The sequence below is a fragment of the Stigmatopora nigra genome, chromosome 4, assembly GCF_051989575.1.
Source record: "Stigmatopora nigra isolate UIUO_SnigA chromosome 4, RoL_Snig_1.1, whole genome shotgun sequence".
NCBI classification, from domain to species: domain Eukaryota; kingdom Metazoa; phylum Chordata; class Actinopteri; order Syngnathiformes; family Syngnathidae; genus Stigmatopora; species Stigmatopora nigra.
Window position 1 is genome coordinate 10,974,161 of NC_135511.1, and position 17,079 is coordinate 10,991,239.

The 17,079-nt window shown below is 40.1% G+C and overlaps 3 protein-coding genes across 7 annotated transcripts; 2 read left to right on the forward strand and 1 right to left on the reverse strand.

Moving 5' to 3' along the window:
- The first annotated feature begins 2,317 nt into the window (after positions 1 to 2,317).
- Positions 2,318 to 5,458, forward strand: LOC144195302 (coiled-coil domain-containing protein 42-like). Of its 2 annotated transcripts, none has more exons than XM_077714841.1 (7): positions 2,318 to 2,607; positions 2,676 to 2,838; positions 3,306 to 3,398; positions 3,767 to 3,958; positions 4,026 to 4,247; positions 4,315 to 4,473; positions 4,542 to 5,458. In XM_077714841.1, the coding sequence occupies exons 2-7, from the start codon at positions 2,722 to 2,724 to the stop codon at positions 4,626 to 4,628; spliced, it is 870 nt and encodes a 289-aa protein (XP_077570967.1). In that variant the 5' UTR covers positions 2,318 to 2,607; positions 2,676 to 2,721; the 3' UTR covers positions 4,629 to 5,458. The 2 variants fall into 2 exon arrangements, with proteins under 2 accessions (XP_077570967.1, XP_077570966.1); XM_077714840.1 differs by having other exon boundaries at positions 2,318 to 2,578.
- On the reverse strand, positions 5,161 to 9,007 carry LOC144195300 (dynein regulatory complex protein 10-like). 3 transcript variants are annotated; one of them, XM_077714839.1, is made up of 5 exons: positions 8,886 to 9,007; positions 7,197 to 7,857; positions 6,759 to 6,980; positions 6,599 to 6,670; positions 5,161 to 5,958 (listed from the first exon to the last, which is right to left on the reverse strand). In XM_077714839.1, exons 2-5 carry the CDS (start codon positions 7,848 to 7,850, stop codon positions 5,668 to 5,670), a joined length of 1,239 nt encoding a protein of 412 aa, XP_077570965.1. In that variant the 5' UTR covers positions 7,851 to 7,857; positions 8,886 to 9,007; the 3' UTR covers positions 5,161 to 5,667. The 3 variants fall into 3 exon arrangements, with proteins under 3 accessions (XP_077570965.1, XP_077570963.1, XP_077570964.1); XM_077714837.1 differs by lacking the exon at positions 8,886 to 9,007 and adding an exon at positions 8,532 to 8,686; XM_077714838.1 differs by lacking the exon at positions 8,886 to 9,007 and adding an exon at positions 8,037 to 8,490.
- LOC144195298 (two pore channel protein 1-like) lies at positions 8,236 to 16,986 on the forward strand. 2 transcript variants are annotated; one of them, XM_077714835.1, is made up of 27 exons: positions 8,236 to 8,502; positions 8,711 to 8,805; positions 10,385 to 10,521; positions 10,895 to 11,071; positions 11,154 to 11,267; positions 11,346 to 11,476; positions 11,784 to 11,872; positions 11,960 to 11,994; positions 12,094 to 12,152; positions 12,223 to 12,322; positions 12,468 to 12,584; positions 12,661 to 12,785; positions 13,367 to 13,415; positions 13,486 to 13,549; positions 13,615 to 13,659; positions 13,733 to 13,789; positions 13,998 to 14,051; positions 14,174 to 14,246; positions 14,337 to 14,444; positions 14,517 to 14,678; positions 14,773 to 14,888; positions 15,089 to 15,135; positions 15,200 to 15,268; positions 15,338 to 15,434; positions 15,505 to 15,638; positions 15,708 to 15,800; positions 16,398 to 16,986. In XM_077714835.1, the coding sequence occupies exons 2-27, from the start codon at positions 8,712 to 8,714 to the stop codon at positions 16,539 to 16,541; spliced, it is 2,490 nt and encodes an 829-aa protein (XP_077570961.1). In that variant the 5' UTR covers positions 8,236 to 8,502; position 8,711; the 3' UTR covers positions 16,542 to 16,986. The 2 variants fall into 2 exon arrangements, with proteins under 2 accessions (XP_077570961.1, XP_077570960.1); XM_077714834.1 differs by lacking the exons at positions 8,236 to 8,502; positions 8,711 to 8,805 and adding an exon at positions 9,879 to 10,320.
- Positions 16,987 to 17,079: the final 93 nt, after the last annotated feature.

Below are 17,079 nucleotides of genomic sequence, written 5' to 3' on the forward strand. Positions count from 1 at the left end.
AAGTTTTTTTTTTGTTCCATTTGTAACATCTATATTTATAAAGTCCTTGTTATTTTCTTCCGATACATGAAAACATAACACCATATGGTATTTAAGTGGAGCCTTTTGGGCCTGTTTTCAGGTTGACTTCCTTTTAGCGTGAAGCCCACCAAAAGAGCCTTGTACTAGCTCATGTTTCAACATGTTTGCAAACAGGCCAAACAAGCCCACTGCTGTGAGACAAATACAAAACACAAACATCAACACACAAACAAATGATTCTTCCTATTCTTACACTGCAATCCCTTGAGTGCACACCAAGCCCAATTTTATGGCTCTCACTCAGCTTGCTGTCAGCCTCCTTTGTTTTCCGGCGGCAACAATACATTTTGGGTCCCCACACTATGCATCTTTGCCAGTATAGCTCATTAATAAAAGATGGTGTCACGGACGCCTTGGCCTCTCTGTCTGACAATGCATTTGCATAAACATAGAGTTCCTCTCAATATCACTTTGCAACACACTGTTGACCATCAATTATTGATGCCTAAATATTTCCCGCACGTGTCTCTGTGACGTTTTCACCCTTGAATGAGAATCTCAAGGAAGCATTTCAATGGAGCGGCATGTTGGATGAGTGGATATGGCGCCGACTGCACGGTTCTGAGACCACAGGTTTGATCCCAGGTCTGCTTTTTGACTGTCAAACAATTACATTAAGAGTTTGATCTCGCACTATAAGAATGAAAGTGTCAACTGTGATGAATTAGGACTCTACCCTATAATTATACATCCGTTAAACCTGCGGTCCCTAACTTTTTGTTTTTTAACCTTTAATGTGTTTAGATTAGAGCCAGATTTGTTCTGTCAGGGTCATGTCCTACATGAAATTCTCTAATAATAGGACAAATGAATTTAATACAGCTGGGTTAGATGTTAGTCGGAAAGGGAAAGGGGATTTTCCGTGCTTTTATCGCCAAAATGTTTGATTATATGGAGTTCTATTGGGTTTCTTCCATAGATGCCTATGGAAATGATGTGTTGTCATATTTGCTGGCTGACAGTGTTCTCTTAAGACTCTTCAACAGAGTCAAAGGTTGGGCAAGCTTTTTTTGTGTGTTTCCTCTTTTTTAATTGACTCGTGATAATGCTCACTAAAACCTATGACAAACGTTTCCAACTACTGTAAATCTGTGACAAAGCTAGGCAAAGAAACAACCAATGCCTTTGAGACTTATTAAGGACTTTTCTTCGAATCCATTCAAGAATTTTTTTTGCGGTGCTTTATTTCCGAATCATATGTGGCTGATTAAAAAGTGCTTTTAAATATTAAACGACTCCATTTTTTTTCTAGTGAGGAGAAAACAGGGTAGATTTTATTATATATTTCAAACTAAGACTAGGTTATCAGTATTTCAAATTCTTCCAAACAGTTTGCATCAACATATAATATATTTTGACTTATCTTCTTTTCCCTTTCAGCACTTAAAAAGGTCTTCTGAGGTTGACACGGGTGTGATAGCACCACTTTCTCAGTTTCACACTTGGCCCATCACCTCACACAACATGCTTTTTATTATAATAGCATTCTCCTCCATTAGTATTAATAAAGTACATTCTATGAATTTCCCTGTGTGTAGTAAGTAGTAAGCTGTCCATTCATGAAATATAGATATAGAGGCATCTCAGTGTGTTTTTGTTTTTCCTCTTCATTGCTCTTTGCCCAAGCATGACTTATTTCTCCAGTGCATGTGTACATATTAAAATCATTTTAAGTCTGCAGATGCATTTTTCTGGTTCTTCTGTCTGCATCACCATCGCCGTGTCACCTGGTCATTATTATGGAAAAAGCTGCACATAACAATTCCATTATGTGTTTGAATGCAACATTTTTTTGTATGTTTGGAACCGTGTAACTGAGGTGAGTCGCATCACTCTGAGAGGTGAGTACAAATCTCAAAATTTATTTTAGACATACGTATATTATATTTTCTTATGGTTTTAATGCCCTCATTTTTTTGCAGGTGGTGGCCCGGCAGTGGAGTGGTTAGTGCATTGGCCTCACAGTCCCGGGATCCTGGGTTCGATCACAAGTCGGTCCTCCTGGGCAAAGTTTGCATGTTTTCCCGGGGCTTGCGTGGGTTTTCTTCGGGTACCACTCTAAAATGTCACTAGCTATGAGTGTGAGTGTGATTGGTTGTTGGTCTTCTTGTGCCCTGTGATTGGGTGGCCACTCAGGGTGTCCCCTGCCTGATGTCAGCTGGGATAGGCTCCAGCACCCCCAACGACCCTTGTGAGGTTCAGAAAAGCAATGAATGAATGAATGAATGATGGCAGGTTGTAAATATATTTTTTCCAGTGCAAAATGTAAAATCTCAATGGAAAATGCAATAACAAAAAAATCGTTCTCATCAGGTCCAAGTCGAGGTTTTTGTTTGCGTGAAAAACTTAGCGACCGTCTAATGGTTACCGTAACAACGAGCGGAAGCACCCCAGACTTGGAAAAGTGACGCCAATTCTGGCCAAAGTACACCATCAAGAGTCAACCCTCGAATTGATGATCATTACTTAAACATTGGACATCGTTTTTTAAACATATGTGAGCCTTCCAGAGGAGAACATTTCATTGTAAGTGATCTCGAAACTGAAACTCAGACACGCTTAACATTCTTTCAATGGCGTGTCGTTTGTTCAAGGGTGAAGTGCGAGCAACATGTCCGAGGGAAGAAACGCTGCTTTGTGATGGCGAGAAGGAGCGACTTTGAGGGGAACTACGGCGGGACCGATACGCTGTTTGAACTCATAAAGGCTCGCCTCGAGGAAGAACATCTAGTGGCCGCACTGGAGCAGCGCGCACAGGTGGTTCAATCCAAGTTCATCTCATTCACTCCAATCTCCCACTGTCATTGAATGCGGTCAGATGGAATTGGACGTTCATGCCGTCAATGGCATTCAATGAGTTGATACAAAAACACTCAATAGTATATTTTTATGTATATTATACAGATGACTGTATATGAATAAATGTCAAATTAACATAATATCAAAGCAAATATTCATCAATTTTGTTTTGCAAGTTGAATTGAATGTTTTTATTGTCATTATACAAGTATTGGATTGGATTGGATCATGAATTTAAAGCTTTCACCACATAGAGCACAAATAACAACAGACAGACAAATTCATAATAAATAAATAAGAAAATAAGACGTGGATTTTTACTGACAACTAAAGCTATCTATTGATATATATTTATATTTTTGTACATATCTATTATAAGAGCAAAGGTAATGACTCATGTAATGTGCCTTTTGTTTTCTATGTAGAAATTGGCCGATTTGCGACGGTGCGAAGATGAGCTACTGAATGAAAGGAAGAAGGCCAAGAATTTACTCTCAAACATTCATCATTCTCCAAAGGTACATTAGTCACACAAATGTTTTACCCAAGACGTTATCATAATGCTCAATATATAATATAATAACAATTGTGAATTTTTGGTGTTTTTTTCTTCTTGGGGCCCTAAATCAATTGCAAACGATACAATAGTATAATGACATTTGACCTCCATTTCACCCTTTCTATTTTTATGAGTTAAAACATTCTGTATCAATTCTTGGTCAGGTAAGCTATAAGAAAACCTTAACTGACAATTTAAGATCAGTATAGATTATCCTCCAAGAGCAAAGATAACAGTTGTTTGATTTACAATACACAGTACCAAAATCAATTTGTATTAACTCACTGTCATTTGTGGGTTTTGAATTACTACTGTCCCCCTGTTAAGGAACACGCTGCAAATGAAAATGTTCAAAAAGCAGAGAGAATGAGGAAAGAGGCAAACGAGAAAGAAGTGGAGGTGAAGATGCTTAAGGAAGAGTACGCTCGACTGCAGGACACAAAACAGGAACTCTTTCTTCACATGCACCGTCACGCAGTGCATCGGGACTTCCTGCGGCAGGTGGTGAAACTAACTCGGGTAAGTTGACCGAGTCACACAATGTGTTAGTTAGTTTTCTCTCTAACATGTTTGTGTACGTGAGCAGTTTGAAGATGAAGCCTCGCTGGCAGCTCATCTGGAGAATCTTCTGCGCATCAGAGAGCAGCTTTGTGAGAAGCAGAGGTTAGCAGATGATCAGGTGGACCAGCAGAGGAAAGCCCTGCTGACCATTAACAGCCAGCATGACTTGGCGCATCTGCACTGCAACAACCAGCTGTCACAGATGCACCACAAACTGGACAAGGCACAATCTGAAGTGGAACACTGGGTCTGATGTTCATGAACGGGGCCTCCATATTGAATGTTGTCTCATTTTTCTTTTGCTCATTGTCCAGGAGATAAAGTGGAAACACATTCAGAGCACTGCCGCCAAGGAAACGCTCCTGCTGGGATTGATCAAGATGGCAACTCTCAACCTCTACGAGTCGACGGGTGGTGACATGGACGGAGAGAAAGGCGTCCCTCTGAGTGACACCGACACGCAACTGGAGAAGGTGTGTACCCTGACGGGAGTTTTGGTAGCAGCAGATTAGATCGACGTGTTCATCTGTGTTTTCTGTAGATCAAGATGTTCATGCAGGACCACAAGGACATTGTCAGACAGCGTCAAAGTAGTTCACACAAGAATGATGCCGAGACCACTATTTGATTTGCACTTTTATTGCATTCATGTTTAGATCTTCTGCTAACAAGATTTCTTGTTTACATAAGAAATGGTGGAATCACATAATCTAATTATGAAAAATAATTCACTTTTTTTTTTTACAAGATATATCCATTTAACTTGCAATTTTATTAGAAAACAGCACTTCTATAGGACAGGGGGATTTTTTATTCATGTTTGATCTAAGTATGATCCTTCCAAATGAAAAAAATATACATCCAAAATAATCTTCTTTGTCTCACAAGTACACAATCTTCTTAGCAGATTACTGAATTCTAACGAAATCTCAGTTAATCGACAGTTAAGAGAAACAAATAGAAAAAGGAATTCAACATAACATTGTAAAGAACAATCCAGTCGCTTAAAACTACTTTCACAGATATACTTGAGTTTTCGCGATGAATTAACAGAAGAAATGCTGAAAATGTCTAAAGTGTGCCTCATTAATTGTAATAATGTAAATACTTTGAAGACAAACCATTCCGTAACATATATTCAAATTGAGTGACTTTTTAAATTCAAGCCATTTCTGATCATTTTAATCAAAATGCAGTGGCATAGACATTTTGATAGCATTTTAAAAGCTGTTCCAACTCTGGAGTTTTGCATCATATTTTAGGAGATTAACGTTGGATGTCACTAGTATTCGACAATCGCATACTGCCATCATGTGATTAAACAAGAAAACAGCAACTAATAGGCCAACTCTTGTTCCACCATTGATTCATTCATTTACCTATTTTATTCTAAAGCAACAAATGTAGTTTAGCCACATAAATCAACTAAAAAGTGTAATAACACTTGATAAAGGTGTTTTTTTTTCCACCCATTTCTGGAATCAGACTAAATTTTCCTGCTTTCCGTTCCTTACTATTACCAATATTTCCATTTACTTTATGGCCTGTGTAATAAAAACAGTTCATAAGGGCAAATTTTCCTGGGTTTAAAAAAAAAAAGTGGAAAAGTTGAGTGTGACTTTGTATCGCACAGTAAAATCAATAATGTCTTTTTAAAAAAATCTGGACTATTTCTTCTTCTTCCCTTTTCCTTTTTTGCCTTTGGCCTTGGGTTTCTTGGTCAGACAAGGTATGATGGGATTGGCCAACAACATCTTGCGACAACAGTAGCCCCTCCACCATTTCTGACAGTAGATGGCAATTTTGTTCTTAACCTCCATGAGTCTTTTCTCATCTGCAATCCGCCGCTTCTCCATAATGTGGTCGTATTCCTTCTCCAGGTCGGCGTAAGGCTCCTCCAACCTTTTACGTTCTCCTTCTTCCCTCTCAACGTCCATCTGACATAACTCCAGTTCAGCCTGGGAAACAAAGTGGATTTGATCACTTTGTGGTTTGTCCAAATTCAATGTCCAATTCCTTTCTAATTTAGTTTACGTAAGGCTACAGTTAACCCTTTCAGGCTCAATTTATGATTAAAAAAACACTACAGAACACTCATTGGCTGCCATGGATGGCGTTAGACATCCAATTTATTTTAACTGGAAGAGTCCTAGTCATAATGAAATGGACGTCTCCAACCGTCAATGGCAGTGAAGCATAGGCCTTAATAGTATTTTCTGGTTCAAATTACTTAAATAACTTTAGACTGCTTGGCTCAATTTTGCATGCATTTCTATTTTTAAATTTATTTTATTAATTACTTATTGTCACGTGGGTCTTGGTCATTCATTTTAGTTTTTAAATGGAGGTTTTCACATTGTATTAGTGTAATATTTATGTATAAATAATTATAAAACATTTACAAATACAATAGTTAATCAAAAAATATTGCTCATATACTTTTTAATGACCAAATTGCTCTGTAAGTGGTTAAAAAATTGATGGTAAAAAAGTTATTTTTAATAATCAGAAATAGTCATTTGCTCTTGAAAGGGTTAAGTGTCAACTTTTGAAAAGTTTTCTATTATAAGTAAATGTAAACAAAAATAGAGTTTTTACCTGGTGCTCTTCGATTTCATCATCAAACTTTTGGATCAAATACTCAATTTCCATTTCCACATTTTCATTTATCTGCCCGAGGAGGAAAAACAGGAGGGTCATTCAATCCCGGCCACATAAAATGATGTCATTAAAAGCCATAAAAAAAGCACACACACACCTCTTGGAGCGTTTTCTCCCCCTCTCTGAACTTAAGTGTCGAAGTGTGGATTCGGATGTTGAGTCGGTCTATTTCCTGCTGGATGCTGGCTTGCTTCACCTGCGAAGTCTTGATGATGGACTGGCACTCCTCGTCGGCGAGCAGCTGCCAATCTACCGGTTCGATCTGGTTCTCTTTCAGAAGACGCTCCAAAGTTTGGATGTCATCTGTCTTCTCGGAAATCTAAAAATCCAATCCAAGAGTTGGGAGAGGTCACGCAAGTGTTCTGAGTCACAGCAATTTATTGCTCCTTTTAACTCGGGTTGACTAAACAGTGGACACAACCCAGTTCAAATACTTTTTTCCCCAAATTCTCACATAAAATGCTCTGGATGAAAGGAACGCCGTTGCAAAACATTGTTTCTATGGCAACATTTGATCTTTTACACCATGGCTCACCTCCAAATCTTTTTGTATGATAGCTGCTGCCGTTTCTTCTAGTTTGACGATAAGTTCTGTGTCTGGTAACACTGTTTCAAGGGCTAACATAATTTCCTCTTCTGGGGTGATCTGCAACCTCTCTATCATATGCACATGAAATTTCTTCAGTCCCGCCACCAGCGTGGACTCGGTCTCCCCGACGTTAATGGCGACCTCGGGTCTCACACCCCAAATGGTATCGGGGTAATTGCGGAAAAAGCGGAAAAAGTCCCTGACGGAGTGCTTGAATTCCCTCTGGAGTTGTGCTTTCCTTTTCCTCCTGGCACTTTCTTCTCCCGCGGGCCCGCACGTGATCTCCTTGAAGTCAATTGAAGATTCCAACTTTTTGTTCAGCTCGTGATGCACATCGAGAAGTCTCGTGTACTCTTCTTCTGCATCCCCGGATGGACAGGCGAAGTGGGAGAAGGTAGGCAGGGATGTCGCTATCTCTATTTGACTGATGCAGTTCTCCACAATGTTTGAGACTGTTTGGGCCTCCAGGGAAAGGAGCCTCTGTTGGGGCACCTCACTGACGAGACCGCCTTCACCATCGTCGTCTTGCTGCAGACTGGGGGACACAAGCGGCGTGCTGTCCTTGTCTTTGTCCCTCTCCAGCAGCAGAACGTCAGACATGCTGTCACTGATGGAGAGAATTGAATGCTCTTATTGTCATTATACTACTATAGTGAGATTTAAAGCGTCACCACAAAGTGGAAAAATAACAACAAACAGACACAAATAATCAATACATAAATAAACAGTCAACATATCAACAAACAAGCAGATAATCAAGAATCAAAAATTTTACTTGCAACTTACATTGATGTGTTGGCCCCCAAACATACTGTTGCTAAGATACAATCAACAACAATGGCGACCAAATTAAATCCTCTAAATGTTCACCCATCAACCTAATTTTATAATCACATTTATTCACTGGAGCCCATTCAAATACATGAAGGAATCAAGTGTTTATATTATTTTTTTTTTTACTTTTATTTTGAAAACACGTTGCGAGCGCGTGCCGCAAATCACTGAAATTGTCGCAAAATCAAAACAACACCCCATAACAAAATCCAACGTGTATAAGGAACTCGGTTTATTTGCATTACGATCGTTGGCTTAGTTACATATAAGAAAAAAAACAATCTCGACATAAGTACGGAATCGGACTATTTTACGAGCCTTCTACATTGTGAAGATGCCACGATGGACACAAGAGGACAGCTTGGCTTTATGACACGAGGCCAATTGATTTCCTGCGTGATAGAACACGATCAACACTGTAAATAGCAAACAATTGTTCTTACTAACTTAATAGCCATTGCTTGTTTTTCCTTTAAGTTTCGCTCGGTAGATCTTGTTAGCTCTAGATTAGCGTTAACTGCGTAAAGAGTACTTTCCCATTGTACCCACGTAGCAAGCTAGCTTGATCGAAAAGTATATATGCCCAATTATTTGGCGGTACGTAATCCTTTTTTTTGTGTATTTAGAATGGAAGTCGACGACGATGACGTGCCTCTCATCCTCACTTGGGACGACGCAAACTGCGATTTACTACACGAGGAACCGGAGAGGGGCGACGAAAGTGAGTGTATTAAACACACAAATATTGGCCTTCTTCATCCTCCAATATACCCCCAGATTTTTCTAAATAACAAAAACTACCTGGATAGAATCAATTGGATCTTGATGATTTATACTGAAGGTTGATCCTATTTAAAGCAAGTGGCAATTTTCAGTAGTTGTGAAAACTAGATAAAATTACTAATGAATTAATTAAGTAAATTAACCCCCAGGGCGACCCGGTAGGGTGAGTGGTTAGCGTGTTGGGCTCACAGCTCTGGGGTCCTGGGTTCAAGTCCAGTCGTGGTTTTCCCCTGGGTACTCCAGTTTCCTCCCACATTCCAAAAACATGCATGACAGGCTGATTAGACACTCTGAATTGCCCTTAGGCATGCCCTGCGATTGGCTCCAGCACCCCCATGAAAAAAAGCGGCTCAAAAAAATAAAAAGATAACCCTATTAACATGGATTCGTTGGACGACTCATTCATATTTTTTTATATGGCAGGTTGATTTTTTTGTAATTTGGTTTTGCCAGTAAACTGTATAAGTAGAACACATTTCAAATAGTTATTTTTAGATTTCACATTGTGTTTAGATTTTTATTTACTTTTTGTGACATCTTAGTTAGGTAGTGCACTGTTCAATATTAGTCTTAATAAAGTGCTGGTTTAGTTCATTTTTTCCATCACATCCCAGCACCCGTGTTGCTGTCCTTAAAAGTTACATAGTGACTCATCAGAGGGGAAAAAAAAGTGTTCCTCAGCAGTATCGTCAGCCCCGCCTGTGTAGCATGTGTGTGAATTGATTCTGTGTGCAGTATGCAAAGTGTATTTTGGACAGGAAGAGGAACCGTTGTTTTGCAGAATTCCAAACACTGAAGAATGTCTGATTAAAACAAAACATTTTGTTAATGGGAACTGTCCTTGGGAGATCATCGCCGATCTAGAGAGGTCATGAAATTGGATTCCTTGAAAGAGACTGCAGTGCTTCCAAGTCATAAGACAGGTCACATGATACCATTTAGGGGTGGAGTTCAGGGATCATAGCTCTTGTTTGCCATTCCTTAGATCACTCACTGTTTTCTTCCAAATGCGATTGTTACCTGACAAATTATGGATTGAAAAAGCTCAAAGCGGACACTACTCGTAGTCCTTTCCGCATCAAGGCTGAAATGGAATTTGAGCTTCACACTGCAGTGTCACAAATGGACCACAAAAGGCGGTCGGTGCCTGCCTCTTTTAGATTGGTGTGTTTGATTGTGACAACATTTCAAGGCGTTACGCTTGAATCGTGGAAACAGTGAGCAGGCCTCCAGCTGGAGAAGAGCAGCATGTGTGTTTGTGGAATATGCGTGTTGGGAGGATGAAACTAGACTAGCACTGCAAATAACATGCTGTGGACTTCAACCATGGAGGCGCACACATGTACATTAATGGAGAACAACAATATCACTTCTTTGCAGCAAGATTTGAGAAGCAATGACATGCCTTTGGTGCTCTCCCCCTGTTTTTTACAGACACAGTTGGATTGTCCTGGTAGGAGCAACTTGGGTCTACAAATAGAACCTTGTTAACTCTGATTCTAAACTTTCTCTTCCAGATGGTGATGTGGGAAACAGTGACATAGCAAATAGTGGCGCGGTGTCGACAGCCGGGCCTCAAACGCACCGAACGCCCAATGCGACTTTACGGCAAAGCTGGGAGATGAACTACCAGGAGGCGGCCATTTATTTGCAGGTACAGTAATCCCTTGATCATGGCGTCTTCACTTACCGAGAATTCACTACTTCCCGATTTTTTCCGCTATTCATAATTTAAAAAAAAATAGTTTGCTTTATTATTAAGTTAATAAAAATGTGATTTTCCAGGCCGAGAGCAGAAGCCACTTTTGCTACGAAGAATTGTCAAAATTGTCTTTTATTTTTTAAGAGTTCAAGAATCAGTTCAGATGTTACAAATATGAAGACAGACTTTGTTAAAAGCCAAAATATGATTTGTCGTAACACGTTAAGTTGAGTCAGAATTATAAGCATTGAAATGCAATTATTGTCGTACTATGTATTTAAAATGGAATTATTTTTTTCTATTTTTTTGTGACGTTCGCTGCTAGGAGGGAGAGAACAACGACAAGTTCTTCACGCACCCTCGAAACACCAAGGCGCTGGCAGCGTATCTGTTTGCCCATAACCATCTCTTCTACGTGATGGAGCTGCTGACGGGCCTCTTGCTCATGACGCTGTCGCTATGCGAAGCTCCTGCGGTGCCTTCGCTGCGCCTGGATGTCTACGTAAGAGAAAACACACACACACGCACACGCATGCACGCCATTGTAAAACCATTTTCTGAGCACGTTGGATACCCCCGTGCAGATTCACGCCACGCTGGAGCTGCTCGCCTTGGTGATCGTGGCGTTTGAGCTGTGCATGAAGCTCCGCTGGCTGGGCTTCCACACCTTCATACGACACAAGAGGACCATGGTGAAGGTATGGAACTGATGGATTCTTAGTCTTGTTAAAAGTAGTACAAACGTTTCATCTTGCACCCCCCGTCTTTTTTCCCAGTCGTGTGTTTTGCTGCTGCAGTTTGTGGAGGCTATAGTGGTTTTGGTCCGACAGACGTCCCATATGCGAGTGACCCGAGCTCTCAGACCAATATTCCTGGTGGACTGCAGGTACTGCGGTGCTGTCCGCAGGTAAGATGGTTTTGATCTGTTTTGAATGGTTGTTAGGTTCACCCCCATTGTAACTTTTTCTTCAGTCCTAGTAGCAAAAGTGTCTTCCGCCAATGAGTTTTTTTTCATGGATTTTCACATTTTTACAAACTTAAAATAAATAAATAACATTTTAAAATAATTAAGAACGGGTAAAAAAAATTACGCTAAGTGAAGAAGATGTGATAATCAAGGGATTACTGTAATCGGCCCTGAGTTTTTCTAGCATTACCATCGGTCAAATGTTTTCCTCCAAAGGTAACAAACAACATTTCTCTCATCCAATCAGAAATTTGCGGCAAATCTTCCAGTCCCTCCCACCGTTTATTGACATCCTCCTTCTACTCCTCTTCTTCATGGTTATATTTGCTATCTTGGGTAAGTTTCAATCGATATCTACCCATACATTGACCTCATCACTCACACTCTTTAAAATATTCAACTGGTGTTTTGGTTTCAATCCAGGATTCTGCCTCTTTTCTACAAACGCAGCCGATCCGGTAATTTGGCCGTTTAATCTCTTTTGCCAATACGCTGGCTTCAAGATGTTAGTATGTATACAGTGGTCACATTCTGAGCGCTTTTTTTTGTCACCGTAGAACTTCAACACCTTGGAGAACAGCATGGTCAGTCTTTTTGTGCTGCTGACCACGGCAAAGTAAGCACTGAAGCATCACGTGAAAAGCAAATAAACAAAAAAACACAATCTATTGGCCTTTTCTTTGCAGTTTCCCAGATGTGATGATGCCAGCCTACTCCAAGAACCGCTGGTCTTGCGTCTTTTTCATCGTTTACCTCTCCATTGAACTCTACTTCATCATGAATCTGGTAGAGCCTTCTTTTAAGATGCAGAAGCGCAAAATGAGCCATAAAGTGAACCAGGAATATGAGAAATAGTTTGCTTTGCTCTACCATTAAAACACGTATATTTCACCAATGGTTTACCAAGTTTTATACCTGCTGGGTCTTCTAGCTCCTGGCAGTTGTGTTTGACACATTTAATGACGTGGAGAAAATGAAGTTCAAGTCCTTATTGCTTCACAAGCACTCTGCTGTTGACCACGCCTTCCAGCTCTTAGTCAGTCGCCAGGTATGATGATAGCAAGACATTATGTGCTCAGTACCAATAAATAACCTGCCTTTCTACTTTTTTTTTTTCAATTCAGAGGCCGACTGGCGTCTCCCTCAAACAGTTTGATGGCCTGATGCGTTATTACAGACCGAGGATGTCTGCAAGAGACCGTTTTCTCACCTATAAAGCTCTTAACACGTCTGGGGCGCCTATGTTAAGGTGAATGGATGACTCAACCTGCTTCACTCCAGATCAAATTTTTCAAATCTTTTACTTTTACTGTCATTGACAGCAATAGACAAACCAGTTTTGTTTCAAGAAAGATCTGATGTCAAATTCATAACAGCATAGATCTGGCATATTATCATTTACAACACTGAAACTAAGGAAATTGATCAAAAACTTTATGTTGCCCAGGCTTTAAAATTTGACAGTTTTTCATTATTTGAGATATATATATTTTAAGTATCAAGACAGCGGGCCAACCACTTGTCCACCGTACTGCCTGATGCTATGGGTTAGTGTCAAAAGTGTGTCAAAAATTCAAAAACGTGTATAAATTTAGCCTGTGATTGCCTGGCTCCATCTCCTGGCCAACTTAGAACTTACAGGCAACAATAAGTCTCAGACACAAGATAATTGAAATGGGGCTCTGTTAATTGATGCGCATATGTCCTGTAAATATACCTACCTACGAATCCCCCTTTCCCTTTAATTCTGATCTGTGTACCAATAATGGAGTTTAGATGGATTTACATCTATCTTTCTCAAAATGAATCAGATGTTTGTCTCTTTTGTAGTCTTCAAGACTTTTATAAGTTCTATGAGGTGACAGGCCTTACGTGGAAGGTAATAAGCCAACACACATTTAACTTTTCTGATTTTGTGGACGCGGATATAAAAACATTGTGTTTTTCAGGCACGGCGCAGTGGAGAACATTGGTTTGATGAACTCCCACACACAGCCTACATTATTCTGAAAGGTAAGCAAGTTCTTTCGTCCCTTTTATTAATGCTCACAGTCCTCCATTAATGTTCAGTTTTGCAGGTATCAACTTGCTGGTGAAATCTAAAGCCTTCCAATACACCATGTGTAAGTATGTAAGGATTTACGAGGCTTGAATTGATATTGTGGACGTGGCTCTCTTGACGCTTTCCCATTATAGATGTCGTCGTGGCTATCAATGGTGTGTGGATTCTCGTGGAGACATTTACTCTTAACAGTGAGTCACTTTTCTTAAAAGGGACAGTGGTCTCCTCAGATTTATTCAAAAAATAGTATTATTATACAATACATACCAGCAACATAATACTACTATCGGATGGCAAATGGTGGGCCGCAGGTTTGAGACCACTGGCCCAAATGAAATGACTTGATAAGAAATCCCAATTGGTACATAAAAGAAATGCATCTCTAAATTTCTCCTGCAGGCAGCTTCTCCTGGTCCAGATTGGTGCCATGGAGTTACATTGTCTTCCTTACAAGTGAGCAGAATCCACTGATGCTCTTCTAGTCATCAATTAAGATCATTCTCGAGGCTCTCACCTCATTTGTTTAGTTTTTTTTATCAATCCACCTTTTCTAACACTACTCATTCCACATGTAGTTTATGGTGTGGAGGTGCTATTGAAACTATCCGGTTTGGGACCAGTGGCTTATTTCAGTTCTGGATGGAATCTGTGAGTACTCAATCGTACAATCTGTGTCACTTTTGCAATTTAAAGCATGACTTTGAATTTGGATTGGTGTCTTTTTTTTTTTGTATCTAGCTTTGACTTCTCTGTTACCGTGTTTGCATTCCTGGGTCTGATCGCGCTGGCCTTCGACATGGAGCCTTTCTACTTTATCGTTGTACTGCGACCCCTTCAGCTGCTAAGGTGGGTGCTCGTCTATATTTTGCACGTGTGGAGAGACCTTTCGGACTAATTTCAACCGAGGTGTCACCGCAGGTTGTTTAAGATCAAGAAGAGATATCGCAACGTGTTGGACACCATGTTTGAGCTCTTTCCCAGGATGGCAAGTCTGGGTTTGACATTAATTATCTTCTACTACTCCTTTGCCATTGTGGGCATGGAATTATTCGCCGATGTCGTTTACCCAAACTGCTGCAAGTAAGTCGGTCAACTTGTATTAGTATGTTTTTCATTGAGATTGGTTTAGTGCCTTTTTAGGAAAGATGTTTGTAACGCGTGTTTTGATTGGCAGTACCAGCACGGTGGCCGACTCCTACAGGCAGATCAACGTTACACATGGCAACAAAACGGTGTTGGACGAAGGCTACTATTATCTCAACAACTTCAACAATATTCTCAGCAGTTTTGGTAACCATTTTTTTCATCTTCGCCGTATCACCACACTTTCAATGATCATCTTCAATGATTAAAGCTATATTTAAAAACTAAATTTTTAAATATACCTTTAATCAATTGGAGATAAAAATGACTTTTGAAAGGACATTTTCTAAATGGCACTACATGTGATAGAGCATAACACAAAATGAGCTGAATCATTGTTCCTCCAGTGACTCTTTTCGAGCTGACTGTGGTCAACAACTGGTACATCACAATGGTGAGAAATGGATCCCTTACCACTCAACCAATATGGCTACTTGACCACTGCCCTCCTTTTGCAGGAAGGCGTGACCTCCATGACGAGCCACTGGAGCCGTCTCTACTTCATGACCTTCTACATCGTCACCATGGTCCGCCTCCATCTTTCGCCTTTCACGTGACTTTCTTTTCACTCACGACATTGTCCCCCCCTCTTTTAGGTGGTCATGACCATCATTGTGGCCTTCATCCTAGATGCGTTTGTGTTCCGCATGAACTACAGCCGCAAGAACCGGGAAACCCTCGACAACCCTGGAGGTGAGACGTTTTTGATGGATCTTCCATATTTCCTTTCAAGGAGAAGATGCTTAACTGGCGTGCTTTGCAGATGAGAACGGAATCATGTTTGAAGTAGAAGTCAGCCGTGCGGAAGCTCTGTCCACTTTAGAGTTGTACAAGCAGACATGTCCGGCGTCGCTCGGCTCGCTGGTGGCGGTCATCCAAGTCATGGACCGCGTTGGGGTAAGCGGAAAAAGCACAGCCGTCACGTTTTCATCCGCGTGATTAAGCGCCCTTTATTTTCATTTTTAGAAGGAACAAGACTCGTCGTCTATGTTGTACCAAGGACGAAGGTCGAGGACAAAGTGTGACCTGAGCATGAAAATGTATGAGGAGGAGATGGAGGTAGGAACTGTCAAAACTTGTTTAGAGAATGTGATGATCACATATTTTTAAATGCCAGTGCGAGCCACCTGATTTTTTAGATCTGCTAATGTACAGTCCTGATCCAATACTTCAGAAATGTTAAAAAAAAGCAAGTCTTGCATTCCAAATTGTTCATTAGTGGTTATTTTGCCTACCCTGGGGAAGTTACTTAAGTTGTTCTCTAATATTGTACTACTTTATTAATCAAGATTCTTTATTCTAAGATGCACTTAAAACGAAAACAATTGAAATGCATAATAACAGAAATACATGGATCTCAATAACACTAAGTTGATTTATATTTTTCAATTTCATAGTATTTAACCCAAACCCACTGACAATAATAGCCATCCAAAATCAATTTACACTGGGAGAAATAACTGGACAAACACCCTCGAAATTTGATTATTTTCAGTATTTATTTTATTGACCAATGACAATTATGTCATATAATAATTACATTGAGTCAAAATTGATTGGTCAATGGCTTCCAATGAGTCAAGCGAGTTCCCCGCTACAGGTTCAATCCTGCATACTGTTGAACTTGCATTTCCTGACAAGTCGTTCTTCTCACAGGAATGGTATTCCGAGTATTCCAGGGAAAACCTGCCTCAGCCAGACCAAAGTCGAGAAGCCGACTCGGACAGTCCCACCTCCAATCCGCCTTTTGTGCCTGCGCCTCAGCTAAATTCACATTTTAGGCGTTACACTCTCAACTAACTCCATTACACCCCCACCTCCCACCCCTCATTTTGGGCCTTGCTGGAGTCTTTTGAACTGATAAGAGATGAGAACACTTTTCTGGACAGACGAGACCACCGCACACAGACTTGCAGGTGGTACGGTGGCTCAACATTTAACAAAATCCTTCTCTCCTAGTAGGCCGTGAAGGGAAATAACACAGGCGTATTTTTGTGAGTGCGCTCTGATCTCAACAAAGTTGTGCTGCTGTAGAAAATATCAATTCAAATAGAACTCATTTCTGAAAGATGTTAATGAATAATGATCTACTAGTGATGGTTTTCTAAGCGAGTCCAAATAGGATATCCGTTTAATGTAGTAATGCAGTAATTCTCTTAATGTGGAATTACTTGTCGTTAAATTGGTTTTGTATGGTAACTAAACAAATCTTTGTACTGTATTAAATTATATTATTTCTGTGTAACACTGCGCCTTTGAAATTGGTGATTATAAATCATTTATTTCATCCAAATGCCTTTATATTAGTGGCTTATGGAAATCACCACCAGGTATGAGT